Here is a 17,192-nt window from a genome sequence, read left to right as displayed (position 1 = left end):
GGATTTCACATTTTATCCCTCAAGGCATTGCTCAGCTCTGTGATACGAAGTGGAAATACCAGGATCCATGCAGCCTGGCAGGCTGTATCCACTTAGCAGTGGACAACCTCTGGCACATCGGAGAAAGGCTCTGAAATACTTTCCTGCACTTGACCAACAGCCTTATACTGCACACAGAGGATCGCTTACATCCCGCAGCCCAAGAGTCTGGCACCCTCACATTGCCGCTGCTGCTGACTAGGAGGCGATGAGTGGATCACTCCCAACTTTAGGGATTCCTAACACTTAAGGCTATGTCTTTCATCCCTATTACCATAAGATTCGTGTCTCTGACAGGCAACAAACAGTTGCTTAATGTTTTACTCCCACATCTCACATTTGTAAATGGGCCCACTGCTGCAGAACAACCCAAGAAAGCTGTGGATACATTCTTGTTGTAGTACTGCTCACGAGTAAGCTTACATTTGAGAAGATTGTGTGTAAGTATGAGTTTTATATAAAAAAAGAAAAAACCCACTGAAAACAGTGAAGCTTCCCATACAAACTAAGCTAGGTCTTCAGCTGCTAGCCCTGGCAACAACCCTTCCACGTACAGCATTTTTCCATTCTTTATTTTTTAAATGTAGGGTAATACAAAGTTCTGAAAAATACAGATTTCACCTAAGGACTCAGTTCCAAGACAGAAAATAAGCACTGTTGTCATTCTGGTGGGATCACTCTGGCACGCATACACTTCTCAGGTCACTAGCTTTACTCCATGAAGTCTTTCCGCAGATTCAGCTCAATCACTCTTATGGAGGATGCAAGAATTTTCTCGTATTGAGAAAAGGTTGGAAAATTAAACAACACTGAGAAGCAATCTGACATGGCCTAAGACAAGAGTGGGAGGACAGTTATACAACTGGTGCCTGTTGTGCTCTCTGCAGAGACACCTCACCAGCAGGGCCACGGGAGGCCACATGCCGGTTCCATGTGCTTTCAGGAAAGCTAATTTAAATGACTTGAGGAACAGCAGTGCACCCCTGGGAACACTTTCAGGTGTGGACACAAGCTGTGTCATACACAAGCTCGGTAAACAGGGTGGCAGCGTCTGCAGTAAGTAGTACACACAATCATCTCACTGATATCTCGTCCTCCCTCGTCAGGTTTGAGAACAACACCCAAGTGTAACCCTTGGTCAAGTTTCAAAGCCTGGCTACGTCCCACTCCAAGCACTGGCTCATACAGAAGCCTGTACAATTCCTGCCAAGGGACTGCAGATGTCCATCATCCGTGAGAGGTTCAGGTTTTCAGAGCCAGAAGCCCTGGACCAGGTCCCCTTCTTCTGACAGCAATCCCAACCATATGAGGCAACGCAATTAGTGGCCCTTCACAGATTAAGCAGTGAGGGGAGCTCCTCGCTGCCACCTGCAGCAGCCCCCTTTTGAGTTGTTTTGGGGAGCAGAACACACCACATCTGGCAGAGAAACCCCCCAAGTATTTCAGCCCTGCGCTTTGGGAACTAACAGAACAAGAACTGCCTTTCAGGAAGCCCTTTCCCAGTTTTGTGGGCTATCAGCTGCCAGTAATCTTGGTGGCTTAGAGGCAAGGGAAGAAATGTCCTCTCTGTAAGTCCCTAATCCTCTCCACGCCACAGAATCAGTAAGAGGTTCTGCCTGTTATTTTTAGATGCGATTTAACATGACCTGGGAGGAAAAGAAGGAAGTAGGATTTTGTAGCCTGTGGTACATGAGGAGGCATGAATAAAGGGTGTGCCCTTCTGAGGACATCAGTGGGCCCCACCACTGCCTCCCCCACCCCAGCTAGTCATCTCCAGCATTACATAGCAAGATTATTCAATTCTGAACACACCCATCCCAGAGAGGAGCCTCCTCCAGGCCTGGATTTTCATTCTTTGAGACAGAAGCAGAGCATCCCGACAAAGCATGCGCAGAGGCCGCACGCATGGATTCCAAACATCTCAGCATGGAACCGCTTCTGTTATGCTGGCACCCTCTAGTTGGGAACATTCCTGTCATTCTGCAGCTCTCGAAACAAAAGAGCACTTGGAAAGAGACATTGCCAAAGACCTCTACACAGTGAGTCACGTTTTGGAGGTGCAAAAGTCATGACGAGTAAACATAGAAGGCATTCGGCATTTGTAGGTAATTCATACATCCCCCTAAACATTAGACTGCTGCACCGAGAGAGACAGCAGTGGCCGCAACGCAGAGCTGCTCTCTGCTGTTAAGCAATGCTGCCTCAATTACCTGTTTCGGAGGACGAAGAGAAAGCCTGATCTAACACATTCTGTGCGGGCCTAACTACGCCGCCTCCTCTCTCTGCACTGTTCTGCAGCACTGAAGGACTGAACTTACCACTGATGAGGGACACAAACATACACTCTACAGGAGAGAGACTGACACACAGATTTTCATAAGCGTTTTACAAATGGGTCTTGCTAGCATTTCCTCACCCACTGTCATTCCTACTCACCTTGTTGATGCTGAAATGGCCCTCAAACCTGCAGCCATCCCCATTATTGAGAGGTATCTTCATCGAGTTGTCAATATGACCCACTTCATGCCTTCCCATTTCATCTTGGATGTCTAGTCCAACTACTGCATGGGTGGGAGGGGAGGAGACAAAAAAAAATCCAATCAAAAGAAATAACAGGAAGGCTGCATAGGAAAAGCATGCACTGCTTTTACTGGGAAAAAAATCCACATCTTTTTTCCTGACATTTGACTGAACTGTGCTAGTAACATCATTTGTCAAATATTGTTATACCATCTCTCGTAGCCAAACTTCTCAGACTGTATATTTGACACAAATATACCTCCCTTATTTTTCCAGCTGACTGCAATCTCAACTATATAAATAGAAAAAGTTCAGGCAGATAAAGCAGGTGATTTGCAAAAAGCCAACAAATTGCTGATGCATTCAGAGTCACAAATGAAACTTGGAAGGTTTCTTGCTCCCAGACACAGAAAGGTTGCTATGAAAAAAGGAAATAAGATTTAGAAAGAAGCCAGTGACAAAGTTAGTCAGCCACTAAGAAGAGCTGCAGAGCGAGCACAGCGTCCAAGAAAACAGGTGTCCTGGCCTGAAAAAGAAAGCAATGTGGCATTGGCAAAGGCCGCAGCTACTTTGTCTCCATCAACCTTGTTACAGAAGAAGGGCCACTGTACCAGTTTGGGACTGTTTCAAGTATTACTTAAAATACAAATAAAAACCATTAAGTGAAAAGGGGTACTCACATTCACAATGCAGGTTTGGCAAACTGATGTTCAGATTCACTTCTATTTTACCTCCACTGTCTTTGTCTGGGTCATCCACGTAGAGCTCATTAACTCTGGAGGAGAGAAAACACAGGTGGGTTCAGGCACCTAGCTACCTTCCACAGGGGAAAAAACCAAATAGCATGGGAAGGGAAAAAAAGGAGACTTTGAAGCAGGGGGTTTGACTGTGTGACAGCTGCAACAGAGAGAGACAGAGAGTGAGAGCAGAAAAAGCTCTCCACAACTGCACAGGGGCAAATCACAATTTAATTTTACTTCTTGCATGGCAAGTGCTGGAGGCTTTAAACATGTCCCTTGCAGCAGCAGCAAACAAAACTTCTGGTCCGATTTATGCTTCTTGCCCTCTCCCCTAACCTGAGTTTCCAGAGCTGATACAAAACAAGAACCTGATGTTGATGAGGCAGCAGGCTAGTGTGCTAGCCCTCTGCATACCTAGTCTGCTACTCCTTTTAGGAAAGAGGGAAGCATGGGCTTTTCTATTTGTTTCACAAATAATTTTAGAGAAAGCCCGCTCTCAACTATCCCACAGGAAAGGTTATTTGTGTACCTAACTGCCTTTTGTTATTGCCACCCAGCGGACAGAGCAGCAGCAAAAGAAGGCAGCATGGCATAGTTGTATCTCTCTTCTTATTATCTCATTTCAATCTATGAACGGTAACTGAAAGCAATGACTAAAATTGAGGAGAAGAGGATTTGAGCCAGGAACAGATGGGAAGAAACATCCTGGACAGCAGGACCCAACACACTATGCAACAGTCTCCCAGAGAGTAATGTTGTTTCATAGCACCCACAGTGCTGGCACATATTTCACAGAAGACAAAATACACATATAGAGCGAAAGAAATACAAGAGTATAAATATTTATTGTCAGCACATACAATCCATCTGACATGTAAAAAATAAACCAAAAAAATCCAACACAAGCACAGCTGAATGAGCTGAATGGTCCTAGAGAATCCACTCCAGGGAAAGTCACCATGCCGAACTGAGAAGACTGTGAGATTCCCTGACAGCTCTTTCTCCCTCAAAGCCCAACACTGTTTTCGGCCTCATAAAATACGAAGAATTGACAATTTATCTTCCAGTCAGACAGATTATAAAGCTATGGGAACTTATGTTCAGGCAAGCTACATAAAGTAAACTACCTTTGCTACTAGAGTGCTATGTATTATTTTTATTTAATGCTCAAAGTGCATGAAACCCTTTGACAAGCCCTTGCAGAAGAGTCTATATGCTAATAGACAAACCAGACTAAGGGCAGCTACAAGACAGATTCAAAGTGATTTTGCTCTGGTGATACATCTCTGCACCATAATGAACTGTTTGCCCCGTGGATCGAGAAGAAACAAGCCTTCACACTGAGAAACACACAGCTGCCAATTTTTTTAGAGGTAATTACTCACAGGTCAGTGGGGTTTACAGACACTCATTTAAAACCAGCACAGCATTTGTTTTCAGCTTCACAGCCCTACCTTTCTCTGTTTTTAATTGGCTTGACAAGTTGCTTGCAATCATTACTCAACGTATTTTTCAAGTGATTAATAAAAATGACACAGAGGGAGGGGAAAGATTGCTCATCAGTGACCTAGTTAGAAGCTTCTTGGCTGAGCCCTCTTCTCCCTGGTGGAATGTATTAAATCTTCTATGTGTTTATTACTGGCAGATTGGGTAGCAATTGGGATTAAGTCATATGGCCAAGTATGGTTGTGAGGAGCAGCTCCAGCCAGGACAGGCATTAATCCCCCAAAGCCATGCGCCTTTCTGTGCTCCCCAAATCCTCCCATCAAGATCCCAGTTGGCAGCAGACCTGTTTCGTAACAGCACCTGGCTTCTTCCCAGCTCTCTGCCGTCTGAGATGTGGGCCATGCCCAGCCAGTGCCGCCAGCAACTTGGCGTTACTGGCAAAAAGGAGCATTCATGCCAGGGCTGACAGAGAAGCGGGTCAGGTTCAGCAGCTCAGCTGAACATCCCAGCTCCTTGGAGGAAAGCTCTAGGAACGTCAATATTTGTATTTGCTGATTTCCAGTTCCAAACCTGTCAGAAAACACGCGGTCAGGTGCAGTCTGTCAGCAAAGGCACACAAGTGAGCGAGCAGTGGGTGCCGGCAGGAGTTACGGGATGAACCACGCAGAGGGAGCCTACGGAAGCTCTTATGTAGGAAGGCAAGCAGTGAGGTCACCCGGCTGCAGACTGGATCACTGAGGCAAAGAGAAGTAGGCCAGTTTGTCACGTCACACAGCCCATTAGCTGCAGATAAAGGAAACTGGTTTCCTGTCCTGCACTCCAGTCACTGGACCAACGGTTCCCAACTTGTCCCTTGGGCAAGGCTCACAGCCATTTCCTCCTCCTCCTCTTTACCTACTAGCCCCCTGGCCCTCTCCCACCCACGTTCCTGATTTCATAACCCCATCTATCACTCCTTAGACATCTGACAGCTTGTGATAGTTCGTCTTCCCTTCCCCTCCCTCGGCCCTGCAGCGCTGCCGTTCATGGAGCATGCTGCCTGCTGAACCCACTGCTCCCATCTGGCTCCGGCCGCACCAGCTCTTGCGGGGGGCCCAAGCCCACAAACCCAGCAAGGTTTCTCACCAGCGGCTCCAAAGAGCACCCTTCACGCTGACCTGCTCTGTTATTGAGGTTCCCTCTCACTATGGGGAACCAAGGACACAATGACAGCACACCACAGGCTACACTCGCTGGGGCAAACCGCAGGAGATACATCATCGTTTTCAACAAACTGGGAATATCACTCCCAAAATACGTTCTGGAAACCTCACAGGTAAAGCAAACGGCCGGGGTCAAGGCTAGTCCCTGTGAAGCAGAGCCACCTAAGTCTGGACGGGGCTGGCAGGGAACCGGCACTTACACCTCCCTTGCTGTCCTTCTCCCCAGGGCCAAGCAGCTAAATTCCACACAGCCTTCCTATTATTGAATTGGACAATTCTGGGATGTTGGGAAAAGCACTAGTTACCACCTCTAGTAACTCTCCCTGAAGGGATAATGTCTCCAGTGGAAGAATGAAGTTGGTTCTAATTTATAGCTGTCCCTCCTGGAACATAAAGTGTCCCAGGAGTAACAGAGCTTAACAATGAATCCAGGACGGCCACAAGGCAAATAAAACCCGAGGTCAGACAGAAGGACACTGTAAACACAGCTGCTGCTTTGGCTGTTTAGAGGCAGCGTACAGCGTCGTATCGCAGCTCCAAAGATGACGCATACCTTCTCCGAAGACCCTAACCACACAGGAGCTGGTATTTCACCGGTTGTCGTTAAGGACTATGTGAGTAAAAGCAGCACAATAAAGCAGGGGTGAGGTGCAGAGCTAGGAAAGTACAATGAGGGCAACAGGACGGGGGGAGGTGGCCCTCTCCCCCCCCCAGGGCCTCCCACCACTGATTCAAGGAAAGGGAGGAAAGCTGCTCCACGCAGCAGGAGCCATGATCCACACAGAAAGAATCTGCTTCACTTCTAGAAAGAACCATTTCTAAATACCTCACATTCCTGAGTGGTGCTGCTGGGCTTCTCGATTGCTTATCCCCTTTGCTGACAAACTTGCAGCATTACACAGAAAATGTTGGAAGCACTCTAGCTAAGATCGCAGATCATGCAAATGGCACGCCGAGACAGAATGAAAAGGAGAAACACCAGCAAGAGATCTCAGCATTTCTTTAAGATTTTATCCAAAGAAAGCCAGACCCATCCCTCATGCTTTAGCACTAGATTTACGACACAGCAGCTTTGTTTCCCCAGAAACAAAACTTCCTCAGTAACTTACTTCCTGGTCACTACTAACCAGCAGCCCTGGCCACTAACATTAGACACTTCAGCACTTCAACAGCTGAAGAGCTTGCGGCCCTTGGAATACAAGAGGAGACACACTGCATCGACCTTTCAGAGCTCCACATGCTTCCTGGGTGCTCTCTAAACACATCTTCCTTGTCCTTTATCATCTTCATCCTAGCCTCTGTTTCAAGTTTTAGCCTTTTTTCCCCTCCTCTTTCACAGCAAACAACAAGGCACCCTCCCTCCCCAGCCATCAGCCATATAGAAAATACAGCCATTTACTCCAGGAAGCTGCATTTTACCTTGTCCTCCAACTCTCAGAAATCCTCCCTGGTCCCCAGGACCCTAAGCCTAAGAGAGAAAATAATTATTCTTTCTTGAGGGAGCTCAAAGCTTCTCAAAAGACTTTCTCAGGCAAACTCTCTTGGCTTCACTTGCCATTTCAGCTCTAATCAACCACCTTCCAGAAACAACCATCCAAAGCTAAGATTCCTGTACTACCATCTTTTCAGTTGTGCCAGACCGGAGAAGATCCAACATAAGATAAACAACCCATCTTCTTCTCAATCTGTGCAAGGAAACAACAACCTGCTGGTCAGCAAATTCGCTACTGTGTAATAAATTGTGCACATGTCTATTGCTCTGCCATTTGTAATCTTACTTCTACGCCCTGATCTCAACCAGTTCTTCACTGAGAAGGTCTTTGTCCCAGATTAGGTCTTAGCTCAGCTGTGAAGCACAGAAAATGCACTGTCCTACACAGGAAGGAATTACAGTTCTCCAGGAGGTAGGAAGGAGAAGGGTTCGAAAGACGTCAATGTAGATTTGAGTCAGAAATTGCAAATGACATCACAACACGACCTTCCACTTCCTGCTAACCCACACATGTGCATTAGGACAAACGGCATAACAGCACTTCACAAATATATAACACCTTTTATTAAGTAATCTCCAAGTTACTACGCAAACACTAATTAAGCTTCTTAGCACCCCTGAGAGGTAGGCAGCTACGTATTACATCCTTCTACAGAAAGGTCTCAAGGTTAGTCCATGGCAAGAAGAGGATTACAACTCCGCACCACTCTGACTGCTAGGCTGTATCCCCTGTGCTGGTCTAGTTTGCTCCAGCATTTCATCTGCCTCAACGGGATCAGTTGCTGGAGTTGGAGTTTTATCTCCAGTTTAGCATCAGAAGGTATCAGTGGTAGCACTGTGCTCCGGGTGCAGACGGCTTATGCTCCGAGCTTACAGTTTCCAGCAGAAACTCTTGCTGCACCAGGATCACGCTCTGCTGCTTAGAGCAGGTGCAGCTTGACCCAGCAGGTTGTTAGCAGAGATTTTCATGGGCCAAGAGCCACAAGACACATTCCACATACCTTGGAGAAGAGCTAAGGGACGAAAACCCTCTGAAGGCAGGTAACAATTCTGCTTCACTGCAGGATCAGGCTTGGGCATACAAATGAATCCAGTGTGAACAAGCAACGCTGGTCTCCGAAGCTCCTAGTGTTTTGCTTCCTTCCACATTGGGGGTACCTGGCAGCCTGCACGAACAGTCAAATTGTGCTGCACATGATGTGGCCCCGGCAGAGGAGCTGCGCTGTGTGATATTCATAGACTGGGCAAGGTATTTTTCAAAATGACTAAAGCTAGCAGGTGTCTCCAGTGAATGATCCGGTCACCTTAAATGAACATTTATTTGGACATTGCTCATGATTTACAATTTAATACAAAGACAGTGTGTTTATTACTGCTTCAGTAATTAATTGCCTTGCAGGGGGGCACAGCCTTCCAAGTGGCAAAGTTGTAACTTCAGACTGCTCTTTCTTTGCCTGTTACTATATTTAAAAAAAACCCAAACAACAAACCAAAAAACCCACTGCCAGAAGCTGTGTGCTGCTTTCTGCCGCATGCTTTGGCAGAGGAGTTATTGTTGAGCAGCTACACTCATACCACAAGTACCCCATTCACACCCTTCTGCCCCTTCCCCTGGCTGCCAAAGTGAGGCAGACTAGATCAGTTAATTACATCTTTCCTCCTTAATGATGGAATACTTGGAAAACTCTTATTGATTCTACAGAATATAATTCATGACCTAATTATAGTGATAAACCTGCAAGATTATCATCTTGCCAGCTATTAACTTCTAGCACTGATCTGAGTTAATTAGAAAAGATAGGTGATTTCTACACTCTTGACTTGCAACATAACAGCACGATGAATGAGGAAGGCTGCTAAAAGTATGCCAGGCAATTTCTAGCCCTGAATCTACTCTCAACTCTCAACCTACTACTGATCCTGCCCAGGAAATACCAAACAGATTTAGCACTTCAGCTTAACTTCTTCAGCTATCTGAGTCGTTTGCTCAGTGGGACAACCGTGCTTGATACTGACAAATTTTGCAGAGGTTCAAATGTGTAGCATGAACCTCCTTTTTTTAATCCATCTTTTACAGAATTAAGGAGGCCAATCTAGGTTCTTGTTTTGGACTAAGTCTTCAGTCAGTCTCAGTTTGGACAGAACATAAAACCAAATGAACAAAAACTAATCAAGAAGCTCCTTGATTTCGAGTCAAAGTCATCCTCCCTTCAACTGCAATGACTGGTTGTGGCTGAGCAAAGAAGGAAAAACCTCTTCCCCCACCAGCCCTTCATTCTGCTTTTCCTGGAAAGAATGCAGCCCCACCTAAGAACCAGGCTTTGATTTCCTTCATGGCTGCTCAGCAGACAGCCTGTTAGGGTCACACAATAAATCAAGATGAGAAACTAGGAGTTTTCTACCCTACTCAGGCTCTACGCAGGAAGCCAGTCAGCAGCAAAATAGGAGATGCATTTGCAGCGCGTTACCTATGGCACATGAACTTCCTGCATGTCTGCTGTAATGTGCGCACGTCTTAGTTTGGCTTCCTAAACTGAAGTAAGATCCCCTGCACAGACGCAATCTTCACGCTCATTAGAAATGCCCACACGAGTTATGACATACCTACTGTGATGCACGCTGCCTTCCCCACATAGGTAATCTCTTTGGTTTTAGTGTTATGACTGTTATCCTCAAGATGAGGGCGTAATTTCTTGGCTTTCTGCCACCCAGACAAGTCTTTAGCAGTTGAGATTATAAACGCTAAAACAATGGGCTGGTCAAGGAAAAACTGCCTTGAAGTTGGGCAACACTGACCGTACTGAGATTTCTAGTAATACCAGGAATTTCAGTTGCTACAGCCATACGAACGTAGAAGAAAGTCCAACAGTGGGTAGAAGCGAACAAGTATTCGGGGTTAGCGTGGTGCGCAGCAGACCTTATTTTCTCACATTGCAACATGAGTTCCACAAACCACACCAACCTCTAACTTTAGAGACAGATACCAAAGAACCCTCCTGCTGGTGAGCCAGACAGTTAATCCTGTGGGTACCACTGCTGTTGAGGTTGCTGCTGACTTGCCCTGCAGCAGGCTGTCAGTGCACACACACCATGCACAATTACTTGGCTTAATGGGGCTATGAGGTAAGTATGAGTCCACATCAGCAAACCTGGTACGTCTCTGATGTGAGGCACCAGGCCAAGTGCTCTCGATTTCACCTTGCCATCAAAAATGTGCAGCTATCCCCACGCAATCCAGCTCTGTCAAGCGCATGACTGCTTTAAAGGAAACCTGACGCAAGAGGAGAAAGACTGATGCAGTCTCATAGTACAGCCGGCACTGGCAAAGCAGGAAAGCTCACCCCATGTAAGTGCATGCTAATTAATCATTCAGATCCTGGCTGACACTAGGAAACTTCAAGCTGGGAGAGATACCTGTTGTAGGAGACTTAATACAAAAGAAACTCTAAGCTTGCAATAAAAGTTGATAGGAATTGAACAGTTTGCACATAAGGAATCTTCCGTATCTTCAAAAGTATTTGATTCATGGGCAAACAAGGCTCAAAGTATCTCTGTAAGGTACTGTCTCCCCTGTTATTTGCTACCACCCAGTGAACCGGTGGCACAGAGTTCTCACACTGTTTGTTCCAGACCACGCAGAGCTCCACACTTCTGCACCCTTATCCCAAATGATGAGGCTATATACTGCCTTGCAACACATCGCTACTAACACACAACTGAAAAGGAAGCACAAGAGGTTCACAACATCTTTAAACACCTTTAAGGTGTTCCCAGAAGAGAAAACAATGAGTAAGAAATGGAAAAAAGAAAAGTTTACTTCCACTTTAAAAGTTGCTGAACTGGGAAGCACTTTGTTATGTGACTTTCTAAAATATTTCCACTATTACAGGGGAGCCTGTTCACCAAAGCTGTGGGTGACCTGTTCCCAGCCACAGAGGTTTTGATGACCTATAACTCATCAGAAGGAGGTTTTCGTATTCTGCAAGCTATTGTGTTGGATGGTCCATGACAAATCAGTTTCCTGCATTCGTCTCAGTCTCTTCCACGACATCCTCTCTAAAATTTTACGGCTTTACCGCTTACAAACCCAGTTCCTGCTAGGAGAAGGCAGTTTACCATCTCTCTGACGTTTTAATGAGAAACTTGTCAGCTGAGCATGCAGGAGCTTATAGCACTTCTAATATCTTTGCGGAAAATGCATCATCCTGTTAAGAAAAAAGCATGAAGAGGCCTCAGAGGATCATACAATTTTGCTATTCAAAAAGAAATCTCTAGTCGGGAAACTACCACTACATAAAGGCATGTGCACTCAAATAACTGGATCAAAATCAGGTAACTATTACTAATTCTTCTGGTAGAGCATTAACTAAACAAAAAAGAAAACCAGATGAGAGAATGAGATCTAAGAGGACAGCAAAAAAAAGTACTATTTTACCTGAAGCAATTTATCTAGCTTTTCTCTGTTTTTTAAAACAAGAAAACCCAAGAAAACTCAGCTCCTGAGAGAAGTGGGTTGATAAGGCGGCCCTAGTATTTTACAAATAAATGCATGGAACTGAATTCAAAGAGACGGCAAAGATAACATCTCTGAAGTAAATGTGCAATGGGCATAAAAAAAAATCAGCTAGAGCTAGATTACACTACTGGCTTAAGGTTAAACATTACCCAAGGTTAAAATTATTATTGAAATCATATTGCTGACCCAAGTCAGAGCTGCTCAAAAACAATGAAAAAGCGACATGGTTATCAGAAGCCACGTAAAGCATGGTCAATCTAAATACAGCACAATAAGCCCAATGTATTTCAAAGCCCAACTTCTTCGCTCAGCAGTGACATCTGTTACTATCTAGACCGTCATGTAAGTCTGACAGAAGTTCCACCCTTCCTAACTATCCAGGAACTGTGCATCACAGTCTAGTGAGCTCATGGACACATCAGTAGGATGATGGAGGATATTTCCTAGAACCTAAACCAAAGGTACCCATGTTAATGGTTACTAAGAAAAGTTTCTTTCAAGGGAGGAGCAGCATGAGAACAGGGAGAAAAAGTAGTGTGATTAACTAAAATACTTGTTCCATGAACAATTTTTAAAAGCAGAAATTATTTCCATTTTGCTCAAAGCAAGGTCTCACAGAGGCTACCTGGGACAATTTGTCTTCAGGCACAAAACCCGTCAACTAAGTTTCCAAGTAAGGCTCATCAGGTGAAAAGAAAGAAGATAAATCTCATACATGAGCAAAGCTATCTGCATGTATCAGAGATACAGCTCTGACATTAAAAAAAAAAAAGATATTATTAGCATTAAACTAATAACCATTCATATTTTATGCAATTCATTTTTCCAAAAAGCATCTCCAAAAACATCCAACAAAGACTGGCAGAACGTGATACCCATTTTATCCACAGGGAAGCAAGGGGAAAAGAGAACGTCTTCTCAGAGATCCCACCATGTCTGCGATGGGACCGCACAGTCTCAAGAGCACAGACCATGTGGATTCATCCAGTAGGCACCACACATTTAAACATATGGTGTCACTGATGAAAAACATGCTACTTTTTGAGAATCACTTTGAATCAAACAGAGGAAAGTGCCTATTCAGGAGGAGAGGGGAAGCAAATCTCAGATGAGGGCAAGAAAACAACAGCCTAAGGAGGAAGAAGGAAACTGCAACTGACTGGAATTCATCATCTTAGCATTCACACTGCCTTACACCTGATCACCAGAGAACTGAAAAGGGTCAGAAGCTTTTGATCCGCAGTCACATGAAAAATATCCACTCTGCTCAACATGTATGCAGCTAATAAAGGATCAAGCAGGTCTGCAACAGTTTTCTCCATCAGAATTATTTTATAACCAAGGTGTTCCCCAGCATACTCTAGTAAATTAAAAAGCTGAATGAATGACTGAGAATTCAGACTCAAGCAAAAGGAATACAAAAACCATTAGACAACTAACGGACCTAGTGATATTACAGGCATATTTTTCCAAGATAACAGAGTGAAGCTGTAAAGAATCATATATGCACATACATTCAAACAAAGGAAAACATGATTTTTACTTACATTTCAGTGGCTATGAATCCGGTGAGCTCAGACAGGAAGAGAAACAGTATGAAGAGACAGCAGCAGACAGAGACTGGCAAAGAGGCAAGAAGAGGAAAAGGTTAGTTTCATATCTCTAACAAAGGCAAAAACCGTTTTCACCCAGGCATATTGTTCCCCCCCATGGATACACCACCCAGACACACTTAAGAACTAATTTAGAGACGCAAATGAGGCCATCAGAGCCGTAACCTTCAATGGCATGCTAATACCCAACATCCTGCTGGGTATCTTAATTCTTGGTCCACCTCTTCCACACTGATTTCTAGCTCGCTATGGTTCTACCAGCACACAGCCTTGGTCTGCCAGCTCTCCCAGCTTCTTCACAAAGCTGCTTGACGATATATTACATCTTTGGAGCCCTTGCTCCAAATAGAGTTTTATTACTAGTAAAACCTCGAGAAAAGAAAAAGATCAGCACTTCCTTGCTTCAAAAGCATACGGTCAGCTACAGTGGTTTGTGGATTAGGAGACACTTTGGTTCTTTATCAAATTGTAAGGCTACATCTAAGTCATCCCACAGCCTGTACTACCCACTAGATAGAGCTGGTACAGCAGAGACATGGCAATAATGGACTAGTCTAGCCAATGCCTGATACTTCTCTAATTTCTCCATTTGGCCATACATTGATTCTTCAGAGAGGGAAAATTCCCAGCGAAGGAATTGCAAAGTATCTGGACAAATCCCATATCTTTTCTAAGAATGCCAACCTAGAGTTAAAAGAAGGGAACCCAAAGTAACTGGCACATTACTGGTTATTCTTCATCAGGAAACTATTCAAAACATCATACAGTGACATTCAGACAGCAGTGACAGAGTCATTGACCCACAAAGGAGGGGCTGGAAGGACACCTGTAAATCCTATTGAACAGGGATGACTGGAGGAGACAAGGATGTGCCAACTCAAGGAGACAGGGCTGCAATGTGTATCTGTATGAAATAAAATACCCAAGTTCACCATGAATCACTATACATAAGAGTAAACCAGGAAATGGCATGCTACTCCAGGGCTGTGACAACAGTACCATCTGGCTCACCCCTCAAGCCCAGCAGAGCTGCAATGACCAAGCACTCTTTGGAAATGACCACTTTACCATAGCCACTAATTAGGATTGAGAAATAACACAAGAAAAACTCTGTTCCTCAGCTTTGTTCCACATGACCTATACAGTCTGAATGCCCGTTCCTTTGGGAAGCTCAAGCAATAACGGGCTGGGAAGCAATTTTATCATACAATTGCGTCTGTCCCAACTCCCTTGGTAGAGAATGTGAGAGGCAAGGGAAGGAAAGAGGAGGTACTTAAGGCAAATACCGAGACAGACCCTTATGCGACCTAAAGCCTTGTGCCCCATTCTTCAGATTAGTCAGTTTATAGTTCTGAGGAAAGAGAAATGCGTTGCTTCCCCTTCCTCATCAGAGTAATTTCAAGGGTGGATTAATGTACTGACCCTCTGAAAAGTGCAAGGGTTTAAAAGAGATGCCAAAAAAATCCATTAGCTAGGATGAAGAAAGAGAGAAATGGAAAAACAAAGTCAAAGACCAGCAGGAAAATGAGGGGATATTAATTTCTAAAGAGAAAACTCCGTCGGTTACACAGTTGCTTCCAAGTCTTAACTGTCAAGACAGAGAAGAGCAATACTGCTGTAACCCAGCTAAACCATCGGCATGGTGCACCATGCAGCGTGGGGGAGGAGAAAGGGCTACTTAAAGCACAGCAGCAAATCCTTATGAGAACATACACACCTACGTAAGAGCACAAAAAAAGTAACCTAAGCACAAGACTAGTTCATCCAGTGTTTCTTACTGTTAATCACCAAACAGCACAGACGCAAGATCTCTGATCTTTGGCAGTATGCAGGGGAGAGCATCTGACATACAGACAACCCTTTCTTCTTTAATTGCTTCCCATATTCCTCTTTGCTTGTTATCCTGTAAAGGCTTTCCACAGCATCAGCCAGACCTCTCTACTCTCCAGGACTTCTATGCAAGCCTGGTACTACTAACTGTAAACTCTCTCCCAGAGTCTTCTTTCTCTTCCAACTTTTTAATATTCTTCTCTGCCATTTATATCATCAAATTACCTTCTCCTTTTCCAGTATACAAAGCATCTGCTCCCTCAAGTCCATCTTCCAATCCAGCTCTTGCAGGGAAGGCTTGTGACAACACTTACCAAGCACAGTACAGTAAAATTCCACTAACCTATAACTAAAAAATCCTGCAAGAATGCCCTGAAACACCTAGCAGGGACTGACCTTCAAAGCTTCTCAATGTCTTCAAACTGCATTGTCAGTTTTCAACCTTAGAAGAGATTACTGAGAGTGGACATGAGAGGGGGACATAAAATCACAAGCAGCCTGAAGGAGATGAATGGGCAACAACTACCCCACTGTCTCTTCCAGCATGGGAATGGGAGGGAAGGGGGAGGTTTTCCTTTACAGAACACCTAATTAAATTCTGAAAATTCATGACTATGGACGTTGAGAATGCTTAAAGAAAAATCTGTAAGATTTCAAAAAGGAATCATACGTGTCCTGAAAGAGAAATCCATTGAGGGCTACTAAGCGCAAAGGTACCACCTCCAGCTCAGGCAGTTCCGAACTGCCAGCGGACGGGGGCCTGGTGAGGTGTTCAGCCTGTCCTCGTGCTCTTTCTCAGGCATCTGCTGCTGACCACTCCTGGCCAGAGGACACCAGGCTGCACAGACATTTGCACTGACCTAGCTAGCATGGCCGCTCTTGTGTTAAAACTCTTCTTGTACACACGCACATTTTCAGGGTGGGGGGGTGTCTCTAGCTTGAGAAGCGTGAAAGACTTACGCGTTAAACCATCTCTAGAGCCAATGGTTTTTCAGATGCAGAACGTGAGCTCCTCTCCTTAGCATGGAGCTGCAGGCATATAAGATGTTCCCAGCATAAGAATTTACACACACGGTGCTTCGGCTACTTATTTCATAGCGAAGGTCTTTACTTGCTTCCATGCAAATGTGCAGTTCCCGCCACCCACATTTGACAACTGTATTATATTTGGAAAAGTAGATTAAAGGCTAGGATCAGACAGAATAAACCAATTCATGCATAAAGCTTAGTTTAACTGCAAGAGCACTGTGATGTTCCCACAGAGCTCAAAGGACCACCTAAGACAGGTTTCTTAAAACTCTAATATGATAACACAACCAATATATCAAAGGTTGCTGGTGTTGGATGCACTGAAACACACTGCTGTTGGCTAATCAGTAATCCCAGAAGGCTGGGAAATTCCGCCAAATTAATTTTCCTGCACTAGCTTCAACAACCTAACCTTTTTGTACACACCCTATCTATGTACATTCCTGACTCTTCCTCCCCACCCCACAAGAAATGAAAGAAACGCAGTGTTTAACACATCATACAGACTGCAAACGTGGATCCATGGCTATATTAAGGCATAAAATTATTAGTATTTATTATTCAACGGAGCAAACTGCTATGAAGTGCAAGGAACGGGTCTTGTTACAGATGCCATGTGAATCATAACTTCGATATTTCCTGATGTGTATTTAAAACTCCAGCCGCCAAACAGCACAGAGTATTTCTGGATAACATTACCATGTGTGCATACAACATGTGCATGCAAACTATGCATCCACACTGACTGATAAATAGCAGGATTGC

General features: G+C 44.6%; 1 protein-coding gene across 1 annotated transcript in view; it reads right to left on the bottom strand.

The window, feature by feature from the left end:
* The window catches only part of ERGIC1 (endoplasmic reticulum-golgi intermediate compartment 1), a 59,901-nt gene that overhangs the window by 17,532 nt on the left and 25,177 nt on the right, over positions 1–17,192 (bottom strand). The window contains exons 3-5 of the mRNA XM_055719405.1: positions 13,503–13,575; positions 3,240–3,334; positions 2,476–2,600 (exon numbers count right to left, since the gene is read on the bottom strand). Coding sequence (XP_055575380.1) covers positions 2,476–2,600; positions 3,240–3,334; positions 13,503–13,575 — 293 coding nt within the window. The remainder of the gene's footprint in view (positions 1–2,475; positions 2,601–3,239; positions 3,335–13,502; positions 13,576–17,192) is intronic.

This window comes from Falco cherrug, chromosome 8, assembly GCF_023634085.1.
Source record: "Falco cherrug isolate bFalChe1 chromosome 8, bFalChe1.pri, whole genome shotgun sequence".
NCBI classification, from domain to species: domain Eukaryota; kingdom Metazoa; phylum Chordata; class Aves; order Falconiformes; family Falconidae; genus Falco; species Falco cherrug.
The sequence above is the reverse complement of the archived record's forward strand: the minus strand, read 5'-3'. Positions and strand labels throughout refer to the sequence as shown.